General features: G+C 41.1%; 1 protein-coding gene across 3 annotated transcripts in view; it reads right to left on the reverse strand.

The window, feature by feature from the left end:
- Positions 1 to 3,131: 3,131 nt before the first annotated feature.
- The window catches only part of arap1 (ArfGAP with RhoGAP domain, ankyrin repeat and PH domain 1), a 58,852-nt gene continuing 38,357 nt past the window's right edge, over positions 3,132 to 23,626 (reverse strand). For 2 of the 3 annotated variants that reach the window (XM_039670044.2, XM_039670047.2), the window contains 22 exons: positions 19,502 to 19,676; positions 19,179 to 19,313; positions 18,943 to 19,078; positions 18,757 to 18,859; positions 17,953 to 18,148; positions 17,543 to 17,588; positions 17,298 to 17,461; positions 15,762 to 15,971; positions 14,923 to 15,028; positions 14,686 to 14,833; positions 14,492 to 14,578; positions 13,699 to 13,767; positions 13,240 to 13,357; positions 13,021 to 13,134; positions 12,669 to 12,814; positions 10,366 to 10,401; positions 10,035 to 10,117; positions 8,195 to 8,254; positions 6,444 to 6,507; positions 6,179 to 6,340; positions 4,940 to 4,976; positions 3,132 to 4,676 (listed from right to left, as the gene is read on the reverse strand). In XM_039670044.2, the coding sequence (XP_039525978.2) occupies positions 4,959 to 4,976; positions 6,179 to 6,340; positions 6,444 to 6,507; positions 8,195 to 8,254; positions 10,035 to 10,117; positions 10,366 to 10,401; positions 12,669 to 12,814; positions 13,021 to 13,134; positions 13,240 to 13,357; positions 13,699 to 13,767; positions 14,492 to 14,578; positions 14,686 to 14,833; positions 14,923 to 15,028; positions 15,762 to 15,971; positions 17,298 to 17,461; positions 17,543 to 17,588; positions 17,953 to 18,148; positions 18,757 to 18,859; positions 18,943 to 19,078; positions 19,179 to 19,313; positions 19,502 to 19,676 (2,376 nt within the window). In that variant the 3' untranslated portion in view covers positions 3,132 to 4,676; positions 4,940 to 4,958. The remainder of the gene's footprint in view (positions 4,677 to 4,939; positions 4,977 to 6,178; positions 6,341 to 6,443; positions 6,508 to 8,194; positions 8,255 to 10,034; positions 10,118 to 10,365; positions 10,402 to 12,668; positions 12,815 to 13,020; positions 13,135 to 13,239; positions 13,358 to 13,698; positions 13,768 to 14,491; positions 14,579 to 14,685; positions 14,834 to 14,922; positions 15,029 to 15,761; positions 15,972 to 17,297; positions 17,462 to 17,542; positions 17,589 to 17,952; positions 18,149 to 18,756; positions 18,860 to 18,942; positions 19,079 to 19,178; positions 19,314 to 19,501; positions 19,677 to 23,626) is intronic. The other variant, XM_039670045.2, reaches the window with a different exon arrangement.

The raw sequence follows: 23,626 nt of genomic DNA on the forward strand, positions 1-23,626 counted from the left end.
ATGTGTGTAGTGTGTAGAATTCATTTGTAAATATAAATACACACACATGCATGTATATATTTAAATTTTTTTTGCATGTATATACTTTATATATATTTATGCATAATTAATATTATATATAAACATAAATATTTGATATATTAATAACACATTTTTCTTAAATATATACATGCATATGTGTGTATTTATAAATACAAATTATTTATGCATAATTAATATTATATATAAACATAAATATTTGATATATTAATAACAATTTTTTTCTTAAATATATACATGCATTTGTGGGTATTTATATATACAAATTAATTATACACACTACACAAACACGTATATTATGTAAACACAAACTTTTATGTTGGATGTGATTAATCGTTGCCCATCCCTATAGTGACATTCACAGAACGTTCCTTCAAAGTCATCAGATCTGTAAAAATGTTTTACTTCTAAGACGTTTCGTATCGTTTTTTTTTTAATGTTGCAACTTCAGACGAACATTCAAAAGTAACATTCCCTCGTTTGATGAATGATGAAATGGAATAACATTACAACAAGATACTGGACGTTTCATACACTCACAAATAATGCTTTCAGAACTTAATGGGAACACTGGTCAAATTCTTCAGTTCTTTACCCAGACCCAATCTCATCAATGACTGTTTCTCTCTCTCTCTGTGTGTGTGTGTGTGTGTGTGTTTTGTTCCAAGCAAACTAAAACTGCTCACAAACAAGATCACAGACCCTCCTCATCTTCTCTCACATGTTTCAGTCAATCCTAAACACACAATAACTGTTACTGCTTAATTCACCGTCATTCCTCCTGACAGCTGTCAATCAGCGAAGCCTGGTCGCCGTGACGACCGCATCAGCACCGCACACACTGCAGGTCATACGAGAGCGGTTTAACACTTGTGTTTCAGGGTCATCAGTTAGCGAGTGTTATATCTGTACACCGTTAACAGACTTCAAGCCTTCATGTGTGTGTGTGTGTGTGTGTGTTCATATTCCTGAAGCTGAGCCGCGTATAAAGGAATCTCGCTCTGGTGAAGCATCAGCACTTTTCTGCTTAATTAATCCGGTAAGTTGTGTGTGAGTGTGTGACGCTTCAGCTCTTAAGCAGCTTTACTGAGACACATTTCAGCAGTTTGGGCTTCAGTTCAGTGATGTTCAAATCTCACCGCTGGCAAACACTCTCGGCTAACCGTCACGCCGGGAAAACAACGCGCACTGCATTCGTCTTCTTAAGCGTTTCAATGCGTTTTCTTCTTGCTTATGTGAGCGTTAATGCAACAATTCATCATTCTTCAAACATCATGTGATCGTTACTTTAGAACGTTCCGGAAACGGTAACATTTCAGAAACACCAAACGAACGTCCGACTGAAACATTTCACAGCGAAACACTGAATGATGTATAAATAATGTTTTTTGTTCGAACACTTAGAAAAGATTATTAAAGACCAGAAAACTGTCAACGTCACTGGAAGAGTGTTTCCCTGTTATCTGGATAGGACACACACACACACACACACACACACACACACACACACACACTCTCAGCCTGTAGGAACTGATCTGTGGAGAGATTATACACACTTTCAGAAGTTGTTTTTCATTGTGCACCAACAGGCTCGTATGAAAACAACTTACATAACAGAAGCGCCGTCTCGCTCAGAAACCAGTGAAAGATGGCCAGAGGAGACACATCTCTCTCTCTCTCTCTCTCTCCATCCATCCAAATGCATTCTCTCCAGAACAGTGTTCAGCTGGAGGGAAGTTTATTCTCACACACACACACACACACACAGGCAAAAATAATCCTGCATTTGAAAACAATACAAATGGAAAACACCTGCAGTTATTCGGATGCTTCTGAGTGTGTGTGTGTGTGTGTGTGTGTGTGTGTGTGTGTTTCCTCTTTATGCCTGAAGCATCAGCAGAACAATTTTAGCCCTTCAATACCTTCATACTGTAAAACCAGAAAACACATGTGAACATTGATTGACTGTGTGTGTGTGTGTGTGTGTAATAATCTGATGGACTGACTGAATGTATTACATGACAAAACAGAGTTTAATGCCACACAGACAGCTGCATTTCTTCAAGTCAAATCGTTTTCTGCACAAAAAAATAAATAAATAAAAAAAACTATAAAAATTAAATGGTCAATATTTTTATTTCCTCAATGATTTTAAAGGGATAGTTCACTTTGAAATTAATGTTTGATATGTTTTATCTTACCTCAAGGGCATCCAAGATGTAGGCGTCTTTGTTTCCGCAGTATTTTCAATTTTGACATTTTTAGGTCAAACTGTTGTTGTCTGTCAGTCATATAATGGAGGTCTATGGTCACCACCTCAAAGAGCAGCACAGAGAAGTCCAAATTAAACATGAGTTAATGACTCGTAAATGTAAGCACACACTGATGGCCTAAGACACAAAACGAGCGGTTTGTGTGAGAAAATTAACAGTATTTATATTGTTTTTACCTCGTGTAATCACAGCCACGTCCAACTGATCTGACGGTGCGGGCGCTTCGGTCTGCTCATGCGCCGGAAGTGATATCTTGTGCGTCTACGTCATATTTAGACATCGTTATATCTAAACATATTTATATATACCGAAACCGTCTTCCATTGCGATGTCCCGTATATCTAAATATGTTTCGATCTTCACAGTGAAGGGCAACACTTCTGCTTCCAAGAGGTAAAAATGATCATTTAAAAGTGAATATATAGCCTATAACATACTAAAACTTTGTAATTCAAATGAAAATATAAAAAAAATAAAATCTGATATTATATTAGCAAAAAGTACAATAGTATCAAGTAACAGAAGTGAGGAAAACCTGATTCTTCATGAGCTAAATATGAATTGATACTAATTAAATTATTCAATAATGATTACTTTTATTTCCATTTTTACAAAACAAAATAATTCACAATTTAATCTATTGTTATTTTTTTCAGTATATTTATATACTATTATATTTTGAACTATATGCATTTACTTTTATTTTTATATATTTTGAATTATATACATGTTTTAAATACTTTTATTTTTATTTTGTGCAATTTTGACAGCTGTCTAATTTTCAGTTTTGATCAGAATGATGCCAATGCAAAACATGAACATATTTTGCTTAATTTTATTTAAAGCAAAATTTCCACATGTATGTTTGTGTTAAGTTTGAGGTGAAATATGAGCTGCACAAGTTCATTTCAGAAACTCATCAAAAACACAGAAATGATTTTAGAAAATCCACATTTCAAACTATCGACTCTCGTCCTGGCCTTATTGAGAACGATCAGAATGAAGATTACTGATTACACAAACACTGGGAAACATTTACAATTATAATATTTTTACACACTGATCAAATGAAACAATAAGCAAATACAAAACATGTACAAAGACTTCATGAAACCAGGTAAAATCTCAACATGCGGACGTCAAAATAACCTTTTAATAAGACTAAACACTGCTCTCAATGGACGTGTTTGAAAAGAACAGTTCATCCAAACATCAAATTAACTTAAAACTAACTACGATCCGGCCGTGTAATGGAAGTCAATGGGGTCCAAAACACGGACACACACGTGAGCTAATCCATCATGGTCTGAATCACGACTGACGGATGAACGTGTAATACTTCATATTTAACACAAGTCTTCATTTTTAGCAGTTGGAACACTAACGAGCGTCTGCACAGCTGATGGAGGATAACTCTATTATACACAAATCCTCAAACTGAGACAGGAAGTGAATTATCCGATCAGACGCGGGCGGCCTCTGTGTTTATTTACAGTCTGAGATTCATTAAACGCATCAGATTCATTATCCAACCGCAGTGTGTGTGTGTGTGTGTGTGTAAACTAAACTCTTATTAAAACCCTACAATCAGTCTCATATGGAATGATAAATGTGCGAAACATCATGATTCAATTATAAAGGCTAATTATAGCAATAAACTTATATTACACACATATCAATAAAACATCATCGCTTCATTTCTACAGGATTCAATGTCAAACAGACGCATGAAATACTCACACACACAAACACTCTCTCTCACACACACACACACACACACACACACACACAGCAATATGAGGTTCACATCATGTCAGAATGATTATGTAATGCAGTGGATCTCTGATCTATTGTAACTGTTGGTTTCTACACACACACACACACACACACACACACACACACTGATGAGCCACAACATTATAATCAGCCACAGGTGAACAGATCCATAATCTCATATTAATATCTGGGTCAGAATGTTTTGGCTCATCAGTATATATACCGTATATTATGATTATTATAATAGTAATTCTGCCATGCTGTGAATGTACTGTTAAACACACACACACACACACACACACACACACGATTCACACAGTTGATGTGATTCAGCTCTCTCTTACTGACATTAAAACTAAAATAATTTATAAAGTCTGTTAAGAACACACAGGAAGTTTCTGAAAGTCTTTTCCAGGTCATGTGACCAACACGAACCACACGGGCCGGTAACAGTCTGAAGTCCCAGAGTGTGTGTGTGTGTGTGTGTGTGATCCAAGCACCCATGGTCAAAGTGTGTGTGAAGCGTCATGAACACCGAACCTCGGCCACTGAAGAGTTCCAGAGAAGAGACCGTCACACACTCAGATCCTGCAATCACACACACACACACACACACAGGTTATTAATCTTGGTGTGTTTGTTCAAAAAATCATATTTGACAAATGTCATATGTAACAAGGACACTGTAAAAAAAAAAAAAAAAAAACGATTTTCTTTACCGATTATTGCTGAAGTAAAACAAGTTTAAAAAGTAAAACCAAATATAACGGTTAAAGTTTATTAAACATTATTTTATATAAAAATATATATTTTCTGAACTGATGTTGAACTGATGTTGTGATGATTCTCACCTGTTCACGGTTCACTTCGTCAAACATCTCTGAAGAGCTGCAGGAACACAAGCCAGTGTATCAGGGTCAGAGGTCATCAGTGACCATGACATCATCACTCACCCCAAAACTAATCTCAAACAAACTTCACTAAATATTAGTGCTGTGCAACGATTAATCACACCCAACATAAAAGTGTGTTTTTAGTATATAAACACACACATACGCATGCATGTATTTAGGAAAAATGTGTAATTTATATATGAAGAGTTCAGATGCAAAAGCCTCTAAATGCCATTTGAAATTTTCTTCTTAAATGATGATTTTTATCAAACTTGTATATTTAAGTTCAGTGATTTCACTTAAATAACAATTAATAGTTATTTATACAATAACAATTATTCACTTAAATATACAAGCTTGATAAAATCATCATTCTAGAAGAACATTTCAAATGGCATTTAGAGGCTTTTGCATCTGAACTCTTCATATATATATAATACAAAATATATACATGCAAATATTCATCAAATATCATTATTTTGTATAAATACACACAGATGCATGTACATGTGTTACTTATATATGACATTTATATTTCTAAACAATATAAACTATATATGAATACACATACAGTATATCTATACATATGTGTGTGATTATTTATACACACACACACTCTTTTATTTGGGATGTGATTAATGGTTGCACAGCACTAATTAATATTGGTATAACTTTGAGTTTTGTACGTTTCCTGTGTTGTGTTTCTTTAGTTTCACCCAGCATCATGTGTTCTGACCCAGTATAGAGAGGGATTATGGGTAAGGATGCGAGTACTAACCCAACACCAGCTGTTATCAACAGTTCAAACATCCTCCAATAATAAAGCGAGTTCATGTTCGGCCCATGTGACGCTCTAAACACACACATCATGAGTCATGTGACCGAACATGAAGCTCAGTGAATCAGAAGAGTGAGGGCTCATGGGTAATCACACAGCGTGATGGATACACCTCTTACGGTTTACTATGTATAAACTCTGACCTGGGGTGTGTGTGTTCCCGAAGCATAACTCAGATCGCGTGTGTGTGTGTGTGTGTGTGTGTGTGTGTGACAGAAGAACGCCACATCTACTGTAGGGAGAGCACATCATGGGCTGATTTTGATTTGAAAGCAGCGGGAAACACACCCCCCTGGCCGGGCTCGTGTGATTGGCTGTGTGATTGGCCGGCCCTGCTGTGATTGGCTGATGAGACTCACGGCGAGAGGATCGGCTGTGAAAGCGGCGACACTATTCCTCATCTCGTTCTCACTGCCGCGCAGAGGAATCAGAGACACGTTACCGAAGCGAGCGTCCAGCGGCGCCGAGCGACTCGTGGAGCGAGACTTCAGCCACTCCGCCGGCCACACTCGCCCACCGTTCTGACAGAGAGAGAGAGAGAGAGAGAGAAGGTTAAACACATTTCTTTCTCCAGCACTTTATCATCAGAATTACAGGAGTGTGTGTTGATCCTCTGGGACTGACCTGTACACTCATGAACGTAGCGAACCATTCCCTCATATCCGTCTGTGTGTCGCAGCACAGGTACCTGACACACACACACACACACACACCAGGGTATATACAGTAATCCTTAAGTTAAATGTACTACTTTTTAATACCTTTTTTACCACCTTCAGAATTTTTTTTAAAACCATCACGACACTGAATTGCAAGTGTTACCCAGCGACCTTTCCATTACACCGATTTGGACATTTACAACCAGTGTTGTATACGAGACCACCTCACTCGAGTCCGAGTCGAGTCCGAGACCAGTGAGGGTTGATTACCTAATTTACTTTTATTTACTTAGAGAAATCCTTATTTTACTGAATTTACTTAGAGTTTAATAAATATGATCAGTTTAGGGTAAAAAGGCCACATAGTGGGTGGTGTTAAAAGTAATTTTATTACAATTTGTCATGCGCAGTTGCGCACTAGAAAATCACCAATCACTGGGCGTGTCAATCAATTTAAAGAAATATTTTATTAACATACATTAATAATCATGAAAAATATTTTGAATTGAACTCGAGTGGACTCGGGAATAAGTCTAAAAAAAACAAATGTTCGAGTACGAGGCAATTCCGAGTCCAAATGCACACGAGTCCATGACAAGACCAAGACCATTAAAATATGGTCTCGAGACCGAGTCCGAGACGAGTCCGAGTCTCGAGTACTACAACACTGTTTATAACATACAATTACATTTTTATGTTTAGTGGATTGCATTTGCGACCGAAGTGCATTAGCTCCCATCCAGTTGACATTGATGTTTTTTTACACACCAAACAATAGAGGGAATGCATGGACATCACTTTCCCGCCGGTACAACCCCCCCTCACCCTGACTGACTGGATTTAATAGGGGAAACTATTAAACGAAAATGTGAGTAAAACTAACAATTTGATCAATTTAAACTAAATGTTGGAATCAATATAGTTGGACTTATAAAGATCCAGTGATCCGTGGATATTGACATGCAGCCAGCAATCGTGTCGCCTGACATTTATGTTTGCCTGATTTCAATAAAAGGGAAATAAAAGCAATATATAGATCTACATAGGCTAAAGCAAATTTGCCTGTGAACGCTTTATATAAATACAATATAGGTCGGTCTAAATCCGGGTGATCACTTATATCAGGGTTATATAGCTTCTATATATCGTCCAGCCACTGAATATGACGTCAGCATCAAACATAGACAGAGATGAACGATCTTTGATTGTGCCCAGATAAGCTAAAGCCCATATTTACTCGGACTAACGCAAACACAGAATAGGACACCTGATCGTCTGAAAAAAATAATACCTAATTTTTTAAAAATAATACCTCTCAGACTACATTTAACACTTTTAATGGCCTTAAATTTTACAATTTTGATTTATCATTTTTTAAAACCCCGCGGACACCCTGACACACACACACACACACACACCTCACGTGAGCATGATTTCAATAGATTCAATGTAATGAATTATTATATTTTCATCATCTCACAGTAAACCCGGCTAGAGGTCAGAGTCACACCATATTAACATTATTTACAGAGAATATAACTGATACCGACACTTCTGTGTGTGTGTGTGTGTGTGTGTGTGTGTGAAAGAGAGAGAATGCGAGAGAGAGTAAGTGTGTGTCTAGAGGGGCTAAACGAACCTTTACCCTTGTTTGTCTGAGTCAGACACTTGTGTTCACAAAACACACACACACACACACACACACACACTTCTTACCACTGCTGTCTCTCCTGCTTTTCCTGTTTGTCACTCTCATAGACGACAGTGAGTCCCCAACTACAGACAGACAGACAGAGAGATACGAGTTAAACACTCCGTCGTCTATGTGTGTGTGTGTGTGTGTGTGTGTGTGTGTGTGTGTGTGTGTAATACTGATTTCCACAGACGAGACGATCACGTCCAGATCTCCTTAAACAAGATGCTCCTGTCACTCAATCATGATCACATTCACACACTCAGCGCTGTAAATCAATCTGACCAAGCGTCTCACACTGAATTGATAATAATCACGGACTCGAGATGATCCAGAAATATCATATAAAACACACATGCAAACGTCTTAGTTCAATAAATGGTTTAATTTCACAGATATTCATGTTGTTGTTTCATATGTCAGGCTTTCCTCCTGCTGTATCTGACTGTGTCCTGACACACACTGACCCCTGCTGGTCAGAACCACACACACACACACACACACACACACACACACACATCCTCAGATTACACCAGCCCTGAGTGTTCACAACACGCAACGTGTTCATCACTCTTCAAACCAGGGGCGTAGCCAGAATTTTACTTTTGGGGGGTCCCGTCTTTAAATGAGGGGGCAACATTATTTATATATACTGTATATCAAGTTGATCTTTCCGTGCTTTTTAAAAAAAAGTGTAATATTGTACTTTGAGTTTGAGCGCCTGCCATTGTCACGGCATATTAACTCTCACGCAAAGATGAAGATGACAGCGTACGTTACGCGCAACACGTTATATAAACAAATATATACAAATATATTGCTTTTTTTTTTAAGCAATCAGAAATCTGAGGGGACCGGACATGTAAATGAGGGGGCCTAGGCCGACCCAGGCCCCCTCGTGGCTACGCCACTGCTTCAAACATCTCTGGAATGAGGCTTTCAACACTTAAAGACTGACATCCAACAAAACATTTCAGGGGGAAAACAAAATATCCTAATAAAAAATAAAAAATAAAAATAACTAACAATGTTAGTTCCTAGCTTTAAGAGAACATCAGCAGAAGGTTAGCTAGCGTAGCGTTCTGAGAGCAGCATGTGTTTCCTGCTTGAATGTTGATTATTCTCCTCATATTCTCCATTGTTGCGGCTCCTCTCTTCCCAGTCTGTCAGTAACGCTCTGTTTACTTAAGCCCCTCCTCCTGAAAGCACACTGTGCTCTGATTGGTCGGCTGGAGCGGGGTGTTGTGATTGGTCGAGCGCTTCAAGTGTGTTTGGGAAATGCCCCGCCCCTTTCCATAACCGCCAGTTTAACACACTACTGACTAACTCAACCAGGCCCCGCCCCTTTATTCTGCGCATTAATTATTATAATGAGTAATATTGTTCCCGGGAGAAACTCAGAAACACTGACACTGGAGCTTACATCCTCAAACACACACTGAAGAACAGCGAAATAGGCCTACACACACACACGTCGCTCGTGTGAAGCCGGTTTCATGTTTTAAGGGGGACTGAAGCGATCACGAAGTTACAGTAAGGCGGCTAGGCAGAAGTGTAGTGCTGACGCCCCCTAGAGACGCCCATGTACACGGGATACTTCACAATATTACTGTATATTTAATCAGATAAATGCAGCCTTGGTCAGCACAAGAACCTTCCCATTAAACCTTACATTAAAAACAGAACATCAGTATTTCTAGTGAATTCTTTACGTACGCATTCACTATCTTCAATTGCGCTTTTTCAAAACACACACATATACTTTCAAAGCAGCTTTAGAGAAATGATGATATTAATGCATGAAACATCCCGAAGAGCTTTCAGTTTAGTTCAGTTTTAATAACAATCCAGACTGAGTCTCACCATGTGGGTGGGCGGAGCTTCTTCTTAATGCCCAGATACACTCTCAGACACTTGACCGGCCACTCTCTCTCGGGGCGATTACTCTGAAGAGAGAGAGAGAGAGAGAAATAAACCTACTAAAACACACACACACACACACATCTACAACCCAAAACTAGAGGAAAACCACCACCTGAGAACCCAGATCAGAGAACACTACACACACACACACACACACACACACACACACACACAATTGTATATGGTGTGAATAGTAAGGACCACAGACACCAGACCCCTAAAGCAAGCTCACACACACACACACACACACACACACACTCTCTGTACTCACACACTGCAGCTCTGGCCTCTGCAGCTTCTGCAGATTCTGTGTATGAGAGTTTCACAGTAAAGCATCACTCACACACACACACACACACACGCTCATCAAACCCTCTGGTGCTCTTCGGTCACTTTGTGTTTTGTTATCTGCAGAATGTTTTTCTTCATGGGAACGAAACTTGATGAGGTTTTGGCAGTGTGAACGCTATCCGAACCGGTTCATCTGTCCTGAAACATGTCACACGCGCTCAGAAATACCACAGCAGAAGTTATATAGAGTTTCCTCCAGTGGTTGAACCACTCTTTGAAGTGGACTATTGTGGCATCAAAGTCGAGTCGGCTAGCGCTGACGTCATTCATGAAAACACAAGAAACGCCACTGCTTTGAAACATGCCACGATTTGGCATTTATTAGCAGAAACGATTAGGCTTGTGTGTTGATATGGAACCGAATCAAACGCAGGTTTCGGTTCCTCGTTTGGGTGCCAGCCTGTTGAAATCGTCACCGCACGTGATGGCTAGTTCCCCGCGTGAGGCGTTCGAGCGTTCACACAGGTGTGCTTGATGACCGGATCGCAAGATCATCCTCTGCTAAACTCAAATCTGGACATTTAAACACACATTAGACTAATCCGTTCAACCCGAGTGTCCTCTAGTGGAAGAGTGCGGTACTGCAGCCGAACACACACACACACACTCACTGAGATCAGCTCACATGTGGAACACACACTCATTCAGATTTATTAGCTTTGATTTGCTCACCGTTTTAGAGCTTTTGAATAACATATATTTCATATAAAAATTGAAAGTAGTATTTTTTGTGCATTTTTCATAGCAATAAACGTAAAATCCTGTATCTTCTTCACTCCAGCAATAATCTGTCAGGTGTCAATCAAAAACTGCTCTAAAGCGTTCAAGATTTATCAGTTAATGCCTGGTTCAGGTTACACGATTGTGGCTGCTAAAATCTTGTCGTGTCGAGGAGAAGACACATGTCAGACTACACGTTACTTCCTGACCGGTCGTCGCGTGCCGTGTTTAACGGCGCACGTGATGTCATCGAGAAGGCGAAACTCGTAGCGAGCGCCTTCCTGGATTGGTCGGCATTGCCTTCTCAGTGTGAGAAATACACTTCTGTCTGTGGATATACACATTGAGTGTGTGAACTAGTTGAATTGCGTGTGTCTCGTGGCAATTGCTCGAAGAGGACAGTATGGGCTGTCAATCCTTCAAAGAGAACTTGAGGTAGAATATTGTTTTCTTATATATTTTTACTTCTAGTTTTAACGTTAGCACCATTGTCTCTCTTTCATTTTGTCTTTTTTGAAAGTTGTGTACGGAAAAGCTTGTGCTCCTATTGGTCAACCTCATACATGTGACTGAACCGCCGTGGACGACCGTTAAAGAAATTAAACATGTTGGTCTTTTCGAATCTTGCGTCCCGACGCCCGTTGTCGTTTACGAATCCCCACGACACCCTACGTCACACGGATCGTGCCAAAATCAGGCTAAAATCGTGTAATCTGAACCAGGCATTAAGCTGGAAATGTAATTTTCAGATCTATACTCAAAAAGTAAATAAATGTATTATAAATACAGCGTTAATAAAATGTAGTTCCATAAAATCCCTGAAAAATTCTATGTATTAAATAAAAAACATTATCAAACTTTCAGTGGCATAAATAAAAACACAGAAAACACCAGAGGGTTGAGCTCTAGTTCAGATCATGTGCTTATATATCAGAATACTGCCGTAAACAACATCACCGCTTCCTGAATATGGACCTTAATTTCAGTCCGAGACTTCTGAAGATTATTCATCAGGATTGCTGTGTTTCTGTCCTCAAATGTAAGAACTCTTGATATTATAGTTTTTTTTGAGCTGTGCAACAATTAATCGCATCCAAAATAAAAGTTTGTGTTTACATAATATATATGTGTGTGTAGTGTGTATAAGTAATCTGTATATATAAATACCCACACATGCATGTATATATTTAAGAAATATGTGCATGTATATTTTATATACAGTATATTTATTCACAATGAATATTATATAAAAATATAAATATTTGCTGTATTAATAACACATTTTTCTTAAATATATACATGCATGTGTGGGTTTTTATATATACAAATTAATTATACACACTACACACACATATATTAGGTAAACACAAACTTTTATTTTGGATGCGATTAATCGCGATTCCTAATTTATATATACACACACACACACACACACACACACACACACACACACACACACACACACACACAAACACACAAACACACAAACACACACACTCTTACCCGGACTTCTTTATAGAGTCTGAGAGAGACGCTGGTGAGGATGAAGTATCGGTCATTAAAGCTGCCGGAGCTCAAACCCAATCCCAGCAGGCTCCTCTCCTCTCGAAACTTCATCATGCCGTGCTTCGACACCTCCACTTTACTGGCTGCACACACACACACACACACACACACTATCAGGCAATATAGTGGCGATAATAAACAAAAGACACAACACACACTCTATTTCTCTCTCTCTCTCTCTCTCTCTCTCTCTCACACACAATCAGGAAATATAGTGGCTGTAATAAACAAAACACAACACACACACTCTATCTCTCTCTCTCTTTCACACACACACACACACACTTACCCAGGTACACCAGCATGGCCTCCATGGAGAAGTGCTTCTTGACGAGTAAGTGACTGTCGGTCCCCAGAGAGTGAAAGATGGGCAGAACTCTCTCCTGAAAGTGCAGCGGGCGTTCTGAGACACACACACACACACACAGACACACACAGACACATGAAACCCCCCTCACACACACACACACACACACACACACACTGAGCTGCATCACTGGTCACTCACCCGTCTCCTCCTTCTCGTTGACCTCGAAGCAGCACCAGTAGTCCTTCTCCCGCACGCTCAGTTTCCGCCGGTCCAGAACCTCAAAGGTCAGTTCTGCTGATGTCATCGCCGCGGGAATCTGCTCGGGTCAAAGGTCGCACGTCAGAAAGCACTCCGGCCGACTTAATCGTGAATGAAAAACGGGAGCTGTGTCCGAAACCGCTCCCCGGGTGTCGGAAGTCAGCCAATCATTCCCTTCATTCGGTCACTACTGTATACCCACAATCCTCTCTGATTTCAAGTGTACATATTTCAGGACTCTCTGAATTTGAGGCTCATGTTACAAGAGACAATATAATATTGTGAGTGAGTGTGTGTGTGAAAACAGCGTTTTCAAATGATTCGGGATTAATGTGGACGAAGCCCGAGTGTGACGCTTCTCAGATCTTTCACAGCAGAGAGGTCAAAGGTCAAGCGCACCTTTACATGCTGTTCGGCTGTTTCCTTCTTCTCCTCCAGGTAAACCGTGCAGATAAAATCACCACTCCCCTGCACACACACACACACACACACACACACACACGATAAATGGACTATATTGAGTGTTTTAAGTGTCGTGATATGAATTATATAAACATGATTACTGCAGGATTTCAAGACAACGCAATAAATGTTTTTGAAACAGAAAAGCTTCTTGAAAGATGCTGCATTGCGCTTAGTGGGTTGAAATTGAACATGGTTGTATATTTAAGCTGTGAATATTTCAATTCAAAACATTTCACACACATTTTCATTGTTAAATATAATATATAACGTATCTATAATATTCCACAGGCACATTTCAGTCCAATTTGTTTTATATTTTAAAGAGACTCCACTCCTCAGATGCAGCGTTTGACCGGGAATATAACGTTATAATAGAGACTTTAATGCAAACACAGCTTTTGTGTGTTTATCCGATTATGAATCGCTAATGTTCCTGCAGTTCCCTGAGGAATTTTCTGTGGAATTTGAACCTCTGAATTTCTGGAAGCAAAATAAATTAGACCGAAATTTTCCTATCGAATATTTTAGATTATATTTTTTAAACATAATGAATATTTTGGGAGTGAAATCTGAAAAGTGAAGATGGATTATTGGATTGTAATAATGAGATGTGTGAGAAATGTTTAGAATTGAATTTTGATCCCAGCTTAAATACACAAGCATGTTTAATTCAGGACGGTTAATGCAATGCATGATGTTTCCAGAAGAGAATCATCATAACTCTCACCGTTCCAGCTTTAGGCGTGAGATTGTCTCTGAGCTTTATGATGTATGTGATCTCATCTAACTGCTTCTTCAGCTGCTGCTCGTTCACCTGTAACACACACACACACACTCTCATACTCTAGTCTCACCAACAGATGGCGCACTCTCTCCACATCTCTACACTGTGTGTGTGTGTGTGTGTGTGTGTGGACATACGTGGAATATAGTGACGTAGTGTTGGATGAGGTCCTCGATGACCCGGCCGGCGCTGTAGTCCTTCCCGTCCGCCTGGAACAGCGTCGGCCCGAACACGATCGCCAGATTATGCAGATTCATCTGATTGAGATCCGCAAACCGCTGGACGCTGCGCACACACACACACACACACACATCAGAGACTGAAAGCAGAGCGGCGAGGAAGTGTGTGTGAGAAAGAGGAAGTGTGTGTCTCACCAGTATAAATGATTAACTAGCGCCCGTAGTGTCGCCTGGTTCACTCGGGGAAGGTTACTGAAGAGAAGACGATACTGACAGATACGACTGCTCTCATCTGACACACCTGCACACACACACACACACACACACACACACACACATTAATCATCTGCTGATATCTGTCATTATTATTAGCCAGTGTTGAGAAAAGTTACTTTGAAAAGTAATGCATTACAATATTGCATTACGCCATCAAAAAGTGACAAATAAGTACAGTAGAGTAGAGTAGAGTAGAGTACAGTAGAGTACATTAGAGTAGAGTACAATAGAGTACATTAGAGTAGAGTACAATAGAGTACAGTAGAAGTAGAGTACAGTGGAAGTAGAGTAGAGTAGAGTACAATAGAGTACAGTAGAAGTAGAGTACAGTAGAAGTAGAGTAGAGTACATTAGAGTAGAGTACAGTACAATAGAGTACAGTAGAAGTAGAGTACAGTAGAAGTAGAGTAGAGTAGAGTAGAGTACATTAGAGTAGAGTACAATAGAGTACATTAGAGTAGAGTACAGTAGAGTACAGTAGAAGTAGAGTACAGTAGAAGTAGAGTAGAGTACAGTAGAAGTAGAGTAGAGTACAGTAGAGTACATTAGAGTAGAGTACAGTAGAGTACAATAGAAGTAGAGTACAATAGAGTACATTAGAGTAGAGTACAGTAGAGTACCAAGGTCCAGTGCCCTCAAATTCAAGGTCTTAATGTGGGGACAAGAGTGTAGATCAAATTCATTATAAAATATTCCATATTCCAAGGGGAACCCTGATTAATTATGCCCTTTAATAATCTGGTATAGTTCTTAATAACCTGTGGCGCTGAGCCAGGCGTGCGCCTCGGGGCCGAACAGCCCCTCCTCGATGTCCCTAAAGAAGCGCTTGAGGACGTTAGACACGTCGTCCACCTGATGCTCTCCTTCCTTCAGCCACACACACCTCGCGTCACGCCTCAACTCCTCCAGCAGGGCGGCGATCCTACTGTTCACACCACTCTTACGGTAGATGCCCTCTGAGGTCAGACCTGCAGCGCACACACAGGCAACATTACGACTCTCCTGATATTTCGACTTAATTCTGACTTTAGTAGTTCAGAATAGAGTTGAACAGAATATAATAAAGTTGAATAGAGTACTTCAGAATAGAGTTGAATAGAGTATAATAAAGTTGAATAGAGTAGGTCAGAATAGAGTTGGTGAGAAAAGAGTTGAATAGAGCAAGTCAGTCTAGAGTAGAAAAGAGTAGGTCAGACTAGAGTTGAATAGAGTAGGTCAGAATAGAGTTGAATAGAGAATGTCACAATAGAGTTGAATAGAGTATGTCAGAATATAGTTGAATAGAGAATGTCAGAATAGAGTTGAATAGAGTAGGTCAGACTGGAGTTGAATAGAGTATGTCAGACTAGAGTTGAATAGAGTAGGTCAGACTAGAATTGAATAGAGTATGTCAGAATAGAGTTGAATAGAGTATGTCAAAATAGAGTTGAAAAGCGTAGGTCAGAGTAGAGTAGAATAGAGTAGGTCAGAATAGAGTATGTCAGAATAGAGTTGAATAGAGAATATCAGAATAGAGTTGAATAGAGTAGGTCAGACTGGAGTTGAATAGAGTATGTCAGACTAGAGTAGGTCAGACTGGAGTTGAATAGAGTAGGTCAGACTAGAATTGAATAGAGTATGTCAGAATAGAGTTGAATAGAGTATGTCAGAATAGAGTTGAAAAGCGTACGTCAGAGTAGAGTAGAATAGAGTAGGTCAGAATAGAGTATGTCAGAATAGAGTTGAATAGAGAATATCAGAATAGAGTTGAATAGAATAGGTAAGACTAGAGTTGAATAGAGTAGGTCAGACTGGAGTTGAATAGAGTAGGTAAGACTAGAGTTGAATAGAGTATGTCAGAATAGAGTTGAATAGAGTATGTCAGACTAGAATTGAATAGAGTATGTCAGACTAGAGTTGAATAGAGTAAGTCAGACTTGCGTTGAATAGAGTAGGTCAGACTAGAATTGAATAGAGTATGTCAGACTAGAGTTGAATAGAGTAAGTCAGACTTGCGTTGAATAGAGTAGGTCAGACTAGAGTTGAATAGAGTAGGTCAGACTAGAGTTGAATAGAGTAGGTCAGACTGGAGTTGAATAGAGTATGTCAGAATAGAGTTGAAAAGCGTAGGTCAGAGTAGAGTAGAATAGAGTATGTCAGAATAGAGTTGAGTAGAGTAGGTCAGACTAGAGTTGAATAGAGTAGGTCAGACTAGAGTTGAATAGAGTAGGTCCAACTGGAGTTGAATAGAGTATGTCAGAATAGAGTTGAAAAGTGTAGGCCAGAATAGAGTAGGTCAGAATAGAGTTGAGCACCGTATTGCGTGATGAAGTGAATGCAGCGCTCCACGATGACGGGGATATCGGAGTCCGTCAGCTGCTGCTGGCTCAGTGTGTCTCCAGAACTCCCAGCATTCCTCTGGATCGCTGCCGCCCAGCCCTGGAAGTCCAGCTTCCTCTCGCCCTCGATGTACAGCGTCCTGAGGGAGACCTCCTGTTAGTCAGACACACTCTCTCTCTCTCACACACACACACTCACACACACACTCGCTCCGGCTCACCTGCCCCGCTCCACCAGAACCAGAGCCTCATTCTCCGGCTGGATCGCTGCACACACATGAGAAGGAAAGCTTAACACTTCAAATACATTATTTACAGGGACACAAATATTCTAGATGCAGTCAAAGACACGTACAAAATCAAGGACAATATTGACTTTTTTGTTCCGTTTCAGCAATGAAAATAGTTCCAAACCACAGCGCATCTCACAGCAACACTCAACCGTGTTTCAGTCCCGAGTGAATCAGTGATTCGAGTGAAAGATTCAATGACTCAGTCATGTCAACTTGTGGATTAGTGTCTCATGTTTATCCATGTCAAAATCAGAAATGAAACTATTCTTGCTAACAACCACAACTTTTTCTAATATTTTAGAAGCTACACTCCTTGTTGATGTGTGTGTGTGACTCACAGAGCTCCTGCAGCTTCTGCAGGTCGATGGTCTCGTCGGTGTTGTTCTCCTCCAGCCGGATGTGTAGACTGGATCCCACCAGACAGAACCAGCCCAGTCGGGACATCTCCCGGTTCAGCCGGTCCTTGTAGCGCAGGCGCCCGATGCGCTCGAAGTCCTTCAGCAGCAGATCCTCTGCTCCCGAGGGAATGAACGACTGCAACACACACACACACACACACACACACACCTTATTTCAGAAACTTTCAGTTTTAAGTTTTTTCAATAACCATGCATAAACAATATTCTCTCAAAAATACAAACATATGCATACATGCTGCTCACATATTATGGTAGCCCTGTTTGTGCTAAATAAAGTGTAATTTCACCTGTGCCATTAATATGTTTATAAGCAACTTAAAAAGCACAAATGTCAGAACATCTCAAGTGGAGCCCAGAGGGTTAATCAACCTTGGCCTGTTTTCGTTCAGTCGAGGGTTAGCCGACTAAAAGCCTGCTCTAGTTTTGGTCCATGAGAACATGTTTTCGTCATGCTGCATAATGGTTACATTTGTAACGATTATTTTGCTTAAAATTATAAATCGCAACAATTGTTGTCATTTGAGAAATTTATATTTGCATTTCATCAGAATTTCATATAAGAGTACAAATCTAGAGTCTCATAATGCCCGTTAAACTCCCAGGCATGCTTCATCGTCCTTTTTAGTGTCGTCTCGTCTTAGTCACGGAAGGAAAGGTCGTCAACGAATGTTTCTGATCATAGATTTCATTAGCCAAGTTAACACTACAGTAGTGTGTGGTTACCTTAGCGATGGATTTGACCCACTCGCGCATGGCGTCGGGATTGTCCGTGCCGAACAGGTACAGGCGCTCGGAGTCGGAGTACAGCTCGAAGGTGTGATCGTACCTGAGGGAGAGAGGAAGACCGTCAGTGCCTGAGGAAGAGCTCACACACACACACACACACACACACACTGTGTGCAGGATTACCCATGAGTCTCGGGGGGGTTGACGGCCAGGCACACGATCTCCTTCATCTTCAGTCCTCCGTTCGGCGTAGCGTTTTTGTCACTTTCATAGTAGCTGAAGTTCCCGTCGTTCAGAACACACCAGCGCCGGCTGAACTCTGACACACACAAACACATGCAATCAAACAACATGAAAACATTAGAGCAATTCTATTACACTCTCACTCACACACACACACACACTCGCCCTTGGCTCACCTTCTTTCCCCTTCTTCTCTGTGATTGGTCGAGCCATGGACCCGGTCTTAAATAGGAAGCCATTATGTGTGATGGAGGGCGGGGCCATGTAGTGCACCGTATCGATGGCGACCTTGACCTCTGACCTCGGGAGTTCTGCCGTTCAAAAGAGGAAATGACATCAGCTGCCGTCACATGCACTAATGCAACTTTATCGGTTTATTTTGCACTATATGGACCATTTACAGTAAATGGTGTTTTGTGTATATTTAGTGTTTCCATCAACTACTTTCCCTTCAGCAGTGAGAGAGTTCAGTACAGGTGTGTGTGTGTGTGTGGCGCACCTGTGTTGCGGTTCTGGCTCAGGAACTCCACCTGCAGGGTCTGGGAGTGGTGTTGTGCGAGGGCGATCGGAGAGGTCAGCTCGGGGTCACCGGTGTCACAGTTCACATCAGCGCCACAGAACACCAGAGCCAGCGTCTCACACACATCGCTGGACTGAACATTGATACACAGCGCCTGCGGAGAGAGAGAACACCAGTCAGGACGTGTGTGTGTGTGTGTGTCAGGGGTTCTGAGAACGTGAAAACGGGATCTTTGAGTGTGAACTACAACCAGAACCGATCCGACAGTGTGAGTGTGAACACTAAATGCTGCACTTCAGCACATTAATAGACTAAAATATCAAGAAAGATTTACTGCAAAACACGACCAGGATCGACGAGTCATGAGTGGATAAAGGATAGAGCACTGACACTGAAACTCTCGTGGCAGATACTGGTGGATTTGTTGCACAAACAACATTAATATTATTTAATTTAAAAAATACTATTTTAAAGTAATATATAAATAACAAAAAAGTACTTATCTGTATATTTTATATAAGTACTAAACAAAAAATTATATATTAACTTTTTTGAATTTATATTATTTGATGTATTTTCTTTTTCTTTTAATTGAATTTTTTTATCATAAAATGTATAGTTTATTTTAATGATTAAAACTTTTAATATATACATTTTTAATATATATATATATAGTGAGAGAGACAGAGAGAGATATTATAGCATATTTCTTTAATATAAATAATTATAATATAATATTAAAAATAAATAATATTAAAAGTACTTTTAAAAAATGAGTGATTCCTCAGTGATTGTGTAAAGTGAGAGGATGTTTGGACAGCTGAAAATCAGCCTCCACAATCACAGCAGGACACACACACACACACACTCATGTTAACACACAGAAACACTCTCTCACACACACACATATACAGAGAGAGAGAGAGACAAACACTCACATTCACTCATATTCACACACACAGAAACACACACACACACACACACACACTCAGATGGACACAGAGTAAATGAAACCAGACAGTAATTCGTGTAAACCACAGCTCATTTAAAGTCTCTTGCTCAACAGCACAAACACACAATATAAACCACACAGACATGAATCAAACTATAGTCCTTGAAACACAAACACAGATATAAACTCCAGGAATATTTCAGGTTGTTTATAACTAACTAAAAGAAGGAAGTAGGAAAGACTATTACTTCTTCAGTGATAACGGTAAATGTGCTCAAATACCTCAGACTTTGTGCTGTGTCACTGTGCGCGTCACAGACTGAAACCTGACCAGGAGGAACTGAACAATCCCAACTGACTGAATAGCTGCTACTGCAGATCATGATGCGTGCAACAACACACACGGGTTTGAGTCCCGCACACTCGACGCGGGTTTGAGTCCCGCACACTCGACGCGGGTTTGAGTCCCGCACACTCGACACGGGTTTGAATCCCGAACAATAAACACGGGTTTGAGTCCCGAACAATAAACACGGGTTTGAGTCCCGCACACTCGACACGGGTTTGAGTCCCACACACTCGACACAGGTTTGAATCCCGAACAATAAACACGGGTTTGAGTCCCGAACAATAAACACGGGTTTGAGTCCCGCACACTCGACACGGGTTTGAATCCCGAACAATAAACACGGGTTTGAGTCCCGAACAATAAACACGGGTTTGAGTCCCACACACTCGACACAGGTTTGAGTCCCACACAATAAACACGGGTTTGACTCCCGCACACTCGACACGGGTTTGAGTCCCACACACTCGACACAGGTTTGAATCCCGAACAATAAACACGGGTTTGAGTCCCACACAATAAACACGGGTTTGAGTCCCGCACACTCGACACGGGTTTGACTCCCGCACACTCGACACAGGTTTGAATCCCGAACAATAAACACGGGTTTGAGTCCCACACAATAAACACGGGTTTGAGTCCCACACAATAAACACGGGTTTGAGTCCCGCACACTCGACACAGGTTTGAATCCCGAACAATAAACACGGGTTTGAGTCCCACACAATAAACACGGGTTTGAGTCCCACACAATAAACACGGGTTTGAGTCCCACACAATAAACACGGGTTTGAGTCCCGCACACTCGACACGGGTTTGACTCCCGCACACTCGACACAGGTTTGAATCCCGAACAATAAACACGGGTTTGACTCCCGCACACTCGACACAGGTTTGAATCCCGAACAATAAACACGGGTTTGAGTCCCACACAATAAACACGGGTTTGAGTCCCGCACACTCGACACGGGTTTGAATCCCGAACAATAAACACGGGTTTGAGTCCCACACAATAAACACGGGTTTGAGTCCCACACAATAAACACGGGTTTGAGTCCCACACAATAAACACGGGTTTGAGTCCCACACAATAAACACGGGTTTGAGTCCCGCACACTCGACGCGGGTTTGAGTCCCACACAATAAACACGGGTTTGAGTCCCACACAATAAACACGGGTTTGAGTCCCACACACTCGACGCGGGTTTGAGTCCCACACACTCGACACAGGTTTGAATCCCGAACAATAAACACGGGTTTGAGTCCCGCACACTCGACACGGGTTTGAGTCCCACACAATAAACACGGGTTTGAGTCCCGCACACTCGACACGGGTTTGACTCCCGCACACTCGACACAGGTTTGAATCCCGAACAATAAACACGGGTTTGAGTCCCACACAATAAACACGGGTTTGAGTCCCGCACACTCGACACGGGTTTGAGTCCCACACAATAAACACGGGTTTGAGTCCCGCACACTCGACACGGGTTTGACTCCCGCACACTCGACACAGGTTTGAATCCCGAACAATAAACACGGGTTTGAGTCCCACACAATAAACACGGGTTTGAGTCCCACACAATAAACACGGGTTTGAGTCCCACACAATAAACACGGGTTTGAGTCCCACACAATAAACACGGGTTTGAGTCCCGCACACTCGACGCGGGTTTGAGTCCCACACAATAAACACGGGTTTGAGTCCCACACAATAAACACGGGTTTGAGTCCCACACACTCGACGCGGGTTTGAGTCCCACACACTCGACACAGGTTTGAATCCCGAACAATAAACACGGGTTTGAGTCCCGCACACTCGACACGGGTTTGAGTCCCACACAATAAACACGGGTTTGAGTCCCGCACACTCGACACGGGTTTGACTCCCGCACACTCGACACAGGTTTGAATCCCGAACAATAAACACGGGTTTGAGTCCCACACAATAAACACGGGTTTGAGTCCCACACACTAGTAGCTGCTCACGGACACCTCTACACCTGGTCAGGTGGAACTGGGGATTGAACCACCAACTTTTCAGTTTGTAGACAACCCACATGAACCATTGAGCCACTGCCGCCCGGGTAAACACAGGTTTGAGTCCCACACACTGAATGTAGAGCTGAAACAGACACAGAAATGTAAACGTCAACTAATGAAATCAACCAACATGCCTCATGAATTTGTCTTTCTGTTTCCTATGTGTGTGAGAAATATTACTGCGTCTCTTCTGAATTCCCCTGCTCTGCTGCAGACCACCCACCTCATCAACACACACACACACACACAGATCTGGAGTGTGTTTCAGCTTTCCAAATCAGCGTAACTGTCTGTGCATCTGTTAAAAGTGCTGTGAAACCACACCCGAACTACCCAATCCAGACAATGAGAGAGAGAGAGAGAGAGAGTGTGTGTGTGTGTGTGTAGGGATGATGAAGCAGTTGGAAAATAATCTTAAAAACACAAGCAGACATACATCGCTCTGTAATAATCCAGGGCACAGAAACATCATCATCGACACTCAGAAACATACTGAGACACTCGTGTGAGTGACAGGTCATAGGCTCGCCCACATTATCAGAGAAGAGATGCTGCAAGAGGAAATGACAAGTGGAACTCTCATAAACTTTTAGTACGTTTTTACTATTACAGCTCGCAAGGTTAACTAATCGTGTAAAGTGTCGATTAGAATTTAAATTAAATCTATGACATTTATATCGTGGCATGAACGGTTGCAGTGATGATGAGCATGCTGCAGTGATCTCAACTTGATTTCTGCGCACTAACGAATGCTTTCATCAGA

This window comes from Pimephales promelas, chromosome 16 (genome assembly GCF_988280905.1).
Source record: "Pimephales promelas chromosome 16, fPimPro1.hap1.1, whole genome shotgun sequence".
NCBI classification, from domain to species: Eukaryota; Metazoa; Chordata; class Actinopteri; order Cypriniformes; family Leuciscidae; genus Pimephales; species Pimephales promelas.